The 8,534-nt window shown below is 32.3% G+C and overlaps 1 protein-coding gene across 1 annotated transcript; it reads right to left on the bottom strand.

The window, feature by feature from the left end:
- LOC104725240 (phytosulfokine receptor 1-like) lies at window positions 2,137-3,611 on the bottom strand. The gene is made up of 2 exons (XM_010443866.1): window positions 2,428-3,611; window positions 2,137-2,313 (listed from the first exon to the last, which is right to left on the bottom strand). Exon 1 carries the CDS (start codon window positions 3,529-3,531, stop codon window positions 2,428-2,430), a length of 1,104 nt encoding a protein of 367 aa, XP_010442168.1. The 5' UTR covers window positions 3,532-3,611; the 3' UTR covers window positions 2,137-2,313.

The raw sequence follows: 8,534 nt of genomic DNA on the forward strand, positions 1-8,534 counted from the left end.
AGAGCAAGAGACTCCAAATATGAATACAAATCACAAAGATTTTAACGATCTAAATAAATAGAAATTTTATGATCGATTCTTCTGCAAGTGTTGCAAGCTGGTACATTGTGCATGATTTATGCTTTTTTTATATACTCAAATTTTGGGATGAAAGAATTTGCATTTGGCTTTAATTGTTTCGTAGCTTTAATTGTTTCGTAGGTCTTTGGATTCAGTTTTTCATTTCTGATACTGACTATTGTTTTGCTTCATTGATCATGTTGTTTCTTTCACACCAAGCAACATAATAAACTCGTACAAAGAGGAGCCTGTACCAATATGTTATGACAATGATGGCTATTACCTACGTCTCTGTCTAAATATATTAAAAAGAATTGTTGTATAATTGTTGTGATCGGTAACAAGCAGTTCAATAGGAAAAACATTATTGTAAAAAAACAACAAAAAGTAAGTTAAAATTTATATAATTCTTAAAAAAATTTGGGGTATTTTCAAAAATATCTTTTTTTCTATTTCATTTTTTTTTAATATTCTTTTATGTTATCCATTTTCAAAATACACTTTTTAATATACAGACTAAATTCTAAACTCTAAATCCTACGTCGTTAAAACTATATCCCAAATGTATAATAGAGAACCCAAATTTAAAAAAAAATACTAAAAATTAATTTAACATATTGTAATTGTGTAAAAGAAGGTACAAATGAAAATGTAAAAAAAATGTGTGTTTTTGAAAAGAAGTATCTCAAATGGTCTTTTCTAACAAATTCTCAAAAAAATTTAATTTCATGTTTAATAATTTTAAAAAAATCATATATACATAATTATACAAATATTTTTAAGAAAATAAAAATATTAAATAATTAAAACCACCCAACCACTTCTATTTCAATTGCTCATATGGTTGGTAACCAAACGAGCGGTTGAATCTCACACCGTCCGTAATTGTGTTACAAATCAAACCCACAAATATTTAAAGCTACAGAAGCCACTATTGTGAACCCAAAGTCACGTTAGTAAGTTCGAAAGAGGATTGTCTTGTTGATTGTGAATAGATCAAGTCCTGCCAAGAGTCAACTATGTTTCTTTTGATATGGTTGTTCTATGTGTCGAGTTGATTACCTCAGTGTTTCACAAAAGACGAACCATTACAACTATTTACTAATGAATGATTCTGTTGATTTTTTTTTCCAACAAAAGATCAGCTCATATAAATTAATTAGAACGAAAATTGTTTACAAACATAGAATGATTCTCTTGATTAATAATTTATAAATATTAAACATTTTTTGATTTATAAAATTCTTGGTTTAGTCAAATAGTAAAACCAATCAGAACGCATAATAACCAAAATCATGGGTATAGAGCAGAGTTTTCAACGCGTCTAAGACCATCAACAACGAGGATGTTAAATTAATATATTTCAACAGTTTAATTGTTACAGTGAACCTGTTGAAAAAATGAAAAAGCTGAGCTGGATAAATATCAGTTGAAAATCTTTGAAAAAGTGGGTCCGCGAAGGACAGATGTCATTTGTAGAAACAAAGTTGTTATGCACGCATGTGTAGAGAGCGTTTTTACCACTCTTTTTTTTTCTTTTTTTTCTGCCAAAAAACAAATAAAGAAGACACTTTTAATTTTTTTTTTATCCTACTTTATCTATTTAAGACCAATTATTATATAACGAACAACTTTTTTCTTTTATTTTAATATCAAATTTTTTTATTTTTTGTAGTCTATAAATAGGGACTTGATTCATTTTATTTGAACATAGAAAATAGATATTTTCACTATAACTTTCAAATTATTCTACAATAAATTTTTGGTTATATTTTAATTTTTAAAACCTTTTTCCTATTCTAATCTTATTGTATTGTCATGTGCTTGTATCGTATTATATTTGAAGTTTTCGTAATTTCATTTGTTTTCACAATAATTATGTTTTTTTGCTGAAAATTATCTAACTTTTAATAATTTTATATATAATTCTAATGAATTGTTATAAATATGTAATAATAAAATTATAAAGAAAATAAGAATATGAAATTAAAAAATGGAGTAAGGTATTGAATGTTATTAAATAAAACTATTGAAAATGTTAAAATTGAATTGAGTGTTAAATGATTAGGTGGAAGAAAGAAAAAATGATGTGAAGTGTTAAAAATTGAGATGGAGGATGTTGAAATGTTATAACCATTCTACATGGTCTAAACTGGATCATGATACAACAATGATTATTCTATGGCACAAAACTGTTTAGTTTCCACAGAGAGTCCCACGCTTCTCCTTTATTGCTTCAGTAAGCTCTAGTTTCTGAAACATAAATAAATAGAACACGCGAACTTAATTTGTAACTTTTACAGTGAGAATAATTTACCCAATTATTACAATTTCTAACGAACTTTAATTTTTGTTTGAACTACCTACCTATGGAGTAACGGGTACATACATAAATCTACATAAATCTTCCAACAACTCCACAACTTGATTCATAGTAGGCCTTTCTCTAGTCGACTCTTTTATACAAAGACAAGCAATCCTAAAATACTCTTCCACTCCCTTGTCGCTACCAACAACACATCCAAAATCCAACATTTCGTAAAACCTATTTTGCTCCACCATGATCACAGCCCATTGAGCCAACCCAACCTCCTTATCATCAACAACAACCGGCAAATTCGGCCGTCTGCGCGTCGCCAATTCCAACATCAAAACACCGAAACTATAAACATCAGCTTTAACCGTCGCCGCGGTATTCCCTTCCCAATACTCGGGTGGCATGTACCCCATCGTTCCCGCCACTTGCGTCGACACATGCGACCTCGACGCACCCATCCTACGCGCCAACCCGAAATCGGCTATATGAGCCACGAAATTCGAATCCAACAAGACGTTACTCGATTTAATATCTCTATGTATAATCGGCTTCGGTAGTCCATGTAAATACGCTAAACCCTTGGCCACATCGCGCGTGACTATCACTCGCGTTGACCAAGTCAGCGGACTGTTCTCTTCATGAGTCTCGTGTAGCCAATAATCCAGACTACTGTTCTCTAAGAACTCGTAGATGAGGATCCGATCTGATCCCGAGATACAATAACCGAGAATCCTAACGATGTTCGGGTGGTTGAGACGACCAAGAGTCTCCATTTCTGCCGCGAATTCTCGGAATCCTTGTAAAGCGTCGTGATCGAGCTTTTTGACCGCGACTACGACGCTGTTAAAGAGCTGAGCTCTGTAAACGAGACCGAAACTTCCGTCGCCGACGATAAGATCCGATGAGAAGTTTTTGGTTGCTTTAATAAGTTCCGCCATAGATATTTCACAGATTGAAGGATCGAAGCTTGCGCTTTCCGTTACCATGTCGGAGGAGGTAAGATCCGGATCGGGGAAGTTATGATTCCGGGGAGGTTGGTCTTTGATTGCAGGACGGCGGCGACATACGAACGTAACGACTAAGATGAACAAGATTATCAACATGATGGTGGAGCTTGAGGCTGCGACTAGGATTGCTGTGGTTTTGTAATCCATGGATTCTGTCTTGGATTAGCGTGAGAGAAAGAGAGAGAGAGAGAGAGAGAGAGAGAGAGAGAGAGAGAGAGAGAGAGAGAGAGAGAGAGAGAGAGAGAGAGAGAGAGAGAGAGAGAGAGAGAGAGAGAGAGAGAGAGAGAGAGAGAGAGAGAGAGAGAGAGAGAGAGAGAGAGAGAGAGAGAGAGAGAGAGAGAGAGAGAGAGAGAGAGAGAGAGAGAGAGAGAGAGAGAGAGAGAGAGAGAGAGAGAGAGAGAGAGAGAGAGAGAGAGAGAGAGAGAGAGAGAGAGAGAGAGAGAGAGAGAGAGAGAGAGAGAGAGAGAGAGAGAGAGAGAGAGAGAGAGAGAGAGAGAGAGAGAGAGAGAGAGAGAGAGAGAGAGAGAGAGAGAGAAGAGTAAGGAAGAGTAAGGTGGTTTGATTGAGTCGTAGATAAGGCGAGTCAACGATTTTTGCTGGACAAGTCTACGCAGGTAGCACGTGTCCGATTGATATTGGCGGTTAAATGGGATTAGTGTAAAATGCATGAAAAATTTCCGGTTTGATTTAGAATATTCGTTGGTGCTCCAATAAAAATAAAAAATACAATTAGAATAATTTTAAAACGTGTTAAGGGGATTAACAAAACAAATCTAAAGTCATTTTTTTTACGTGCCGAATATGAACTTTTCTTGACATAAAATAAAAATCTAGATCAAGTGATTTCGTGATCAAGAGATTAACTTATTGCCTACCAAAAAAAATCGACTTTAGCCGTTTCTAGATTTTTTCCCAATATATAAGCTGTTAATTTTAAAATAAACATAACTGAAAAGGAATAAATTGAAAAGGAATCAACAAAAATAAACATAACATAAATAAACATAGCTGTTTATTTTAAAATAAACATAACATAAATAAACATAATTTTAATGGAAAAAATAGTACTGAACAAGAGATATATAAATTGAAAAAGAATAAAAAAAAAAAAAACTGGAAAATAGCACTCTAGAGACTCATTACAGAATTAAGTCGTTTATGATTAAGATATTGAGTTCCAAACAGACTGAATTTTATACATAGACACTACTATTAAGAGAAAATATGGTTTTAAGCAGTTTTGTTGGAATAAGTGTATAGAGTAGATTTTTTTTTGTTATGTGAATTTATAATATACTTTGGAATTGTGTAAATGCAAGTTATGTGCAATTTAGCTAGAGAAATAACCATCGTTTGTGGAATTGTGGGCAAAAAGTGGTAGATGATATTCAATTAACATTAACAAGAACAAAAAAGTTCACATTAAAAACACTGAAATTAGAATATGAGTTATGTTGGATGAGTAAATTTATTAGACATACATTGAGAAAAGTTGCATGGTTGACAAAACCCTTTATTAAGCTAATTTTACAAACCAAAATTATACTAAATAAAAGTAGAAGCCGTAAGCTCATAAAGCTGTCCATATAGGATTTTAAACCACTTATCACGATTCAACATGTCACTTATTAAAAAATTTAAATTTTCAGAATTTTCTATATTAATTTTTTTTAAAGACCAACCGGAATCAGACATCTCAATATTTAATATTTTTGAAATTATGTTAAATATCTATATCAAAATACTTATAAATAATTGTATGTACAACATCCCACATAAACTAGAAAATTTTAGACGATGGCTAGAAACCATTAGAAATAAGAGTACGTAACCCCTACATAGTATATACAAGGAAGAATACATGTGTGACTGAAGATTAGGAGAGGAAGAAGCACGTGACTACAAATGTATATAAGACTAGACTCTGTTCGTTATCAAGTTTTAGGCATGGATTGTGAATTGTAACCGCAACATATGGTTGTTGAGAGAGAAGAGTGATGATCTAGAAACATGTTCTAGAGCTCTTCGTAACAAACATTGTATCGATACATTTAGATAATAAAGAGAGTACTTCTTCTTTCCTATCAATTGGTGCGTCGTGACTATGATCTTTATCGCGAAGAGGATTTAGGGTTCTGAAATTGGGGATTTAACAAAATCAAAGAATTGGAAGCTCAACAATGGTGACACAACAAGAATTATCACCGATTAGAGAATTATCGGCGGTGGAACAAGCGGCGGCGTCTCTTGTGGAGGTTTACGATCAATTGACGGATGTGGGGAACAATATTCGTCATTTTGACTCTCGTACGGATGTGAAGCTCGAATCATTATGAACCGAGTTGGGCGCTAAATTTGAGAGTCAAGATCAAAGATTGCTAGAGATTGGACGCAAGATGGATCTGTTGCTGCAACACTTACCAGGAATAGCGACAGTACGTGAGGTTGGTGGTTCAAGTAATTTAGGAGCTGCAAGATCGCAAGATCCACTTAATCAGGTACCAAACTCTTACTTGGAACCATGTCGTAGTGTTATTAGGCATGATTAAGGGAGAATCTTCTCAAGAATGTTGCCGTGTTCGAAGGAATTGGGATCTATAAGCTGGATTGCGCGTGTGGAACATTTCTTTATTATGGGGGCTATAACGATGCAGAAAAGTTGGTGTTAGTATCAATCAGCTTACAGGGAGAAGCTTTGAGCTGGTACAATTAGGAAATCAACAGAAGAGAGTTTGAGAGCTGGCACCAGTTTAAGGCAGGACTATTGTTGCGCTTTGGTAATCTAAAGATAAGAGGGCCTAGCCAGAGTCTATTATACATTAAACAGACAGGATTCCATAGCAGATTATGTTCAAAGGTTTGAAGATCTATCCTCTCAAGTGATTGGATTAGATGATCAGAAGTTGGAAGGGATCTTCTTGAATGGATTAACGGTAGAAATGCAAAAATTGGTTCGTATGCAGAAACCAAGAAACTTACTTGAGATAATTGCATAAGCTAGAGCCATGGAGGATAGTATTATGAGAAGGGTTGTGAGAAAAGAATTGTTGTTAGCTACTAAAGAAAACAAAGAGAATCAGATTCCGACTTACAACGGCAATCCAAATCACAACGCCAACAGTTGGAAAACTAAAACCATCACTACTGATGTGTCATAAGTGAAAGACAAACCAGCGATTAGAGGAGATCAACGACCTAGACAACACAACTCGAACGCTGAATTGGATGAGAAAAGAAGGAAATTTTTATGCTTCAAGTGCGACAGACCATGGTCTAGAGATCACTCATGTCCTAACAAAGAACTAAGATTGCTAACAGTTTTTAACAGATATGAAGTGGAAGTATTAGAGGGGAATGGCGAAGAAGGTGATATAGTAGAACAGATAGGAGAATACATGGCACTGTCTTCCAATTCTTTATAAATAAGATTAATATGCAATAACAGAGCTTCCATCTGTTATTCCATCTGTTATTCCAATGGTTGAGAAGCATTATAAGACAATGGCTGAGAACCATTATAAATAAGATTAATATGCTTCAAACTACGAATGAAAAGAAAATTTGATTTATCAGACGTCCAAATTTAAAAGTTTTATTTGGTTTATTTTAGTGAATTAAAACTTTTAAAAAGTTTTAAAATATTATAATATTTTAAAAATTAAAAGTATCAACAATATTGAAACTTTACATGTAGTTTAAAAGTTTAAAATATTATAATTATTGAAACTTTTTAAAGGTTTAAATATTAGAAATATGAGGAACATCTAGAGATTGATGTTGAGAAGAAATAGATATCACCTACATATCACTCCATGGTACCTGGTAAAATCTATATTCCAAAACTAAATGAACAAATCTAAAATAACTACCAAAATCTTTTGTGTTAGTATCCTAAAATATATTGTTTTAGGAAAGATATATTAATCTTCGTCTCTATATAAGACGTGTCCAAGTCTTTAATTTCCGTTCATTCACAAAAAAAATTTCCAGCGTCAATATTTTGAGTTTTAAAATTTATGCTTTTTATTTTTCATTATCTTTTAGTGTTTCAGATTTGAAACCCTTCAAGAACATGTGAAACATAAAAGTCAAGACTGTACAACTTTTAAAATACGGATGTTGTGAAACAATTAAGTAGTTATAATTGATTTTCTCTTACTATTCTTTCAAATAGTCACGGTTTTTTTTATGTTAGTACTTATATATACATTATTTATAATATATACTTATATAGTGTTCTTTTGTTGCATGATTATTTTTTTTTGTTTTTTTTAAACTATGATTATATTGTTACACGTAGTCTATTGGTATTAAATCATACCAATAGACTGGGAAAGAGGCTAAATAAATATATCTTTCAGAGATAACATGGATTACAAAGAAATGTAATCCAATATAAATGAACTATATTTTAAATAATAAGAAGTAATAGGTCAACTATTAGCTAAAATATTCATGACAAATACATGAAGGGAATTATGGATAGTCTATTGGTATTAAATCATAATAATGAATTATGCAGTGAACTGGGAAATAGGCTAAATAAATATAACTTTCAGAGATAACATGGATTACAAAGAAATGTAATCCAATATAAATGAACTATATTTTAAATAATAAGAAGTAATAGGTCAAATATTCCTGACAAATACATGAAGGGAATTATGGATAATGCGAATTCAAGCAAGGTATATGCCGATCAGACATAATATTTACTCATGTAAAATTCTTGGAACATAATTTCTGATGGTCGTAATGCTTTTATCCATTGCAGAGTAGGTATAGTGGACGGATTTGATCCTTTTGACAACTATATATTGGTCATTCAGTTCATGAAGTTTAAATATTTTTTTAGTGTTTTTATTCCGTTTGATGGTTTACGAGTTTAATAAAAAATAGATAATCACTAATCCAGATTATGTTATAAATACTATACCAAATAAATATTTAAACAATTAAAATCGTAGTTTTTACATATATTTTTATTTATTGGACTAAAATATACAATCTTGAATAGGAAAATTTAATACTAAAAACATAATTATGAGATGGAAAACATGACATATACCCGATATGGTAGAATACATATCCTAAATTAGACATATCTTCTTGCGTTTACTATTTCTTATAGTAGAATTGTCTTTACAAAA

This window comes from Camelina sativa, chromosome 11 (genome assembly GCF_000633955.1).
Source record: "Camelina sativa cultivar DH55 chromosome 11, Cs, whole genome shotgun sequence".
Taxonomy (NCBI): domain Eukaryota; kingdom Viridiplantae; phylum Streptophyta; class Magnoliopsida; order Brassicales; family Brassicaceae; genus Camelina; species Camelina sativa.

What these genes read in the sequence shown, in the direction of transcription:
- LOC104725240 (XM_010443866.1), bottom strand. Translation starts at nt 3,531, where the DNA reads ATGGATTACAAAACCACAGCAATCCTAGTCGCAGCCTCAAGCTCCACC.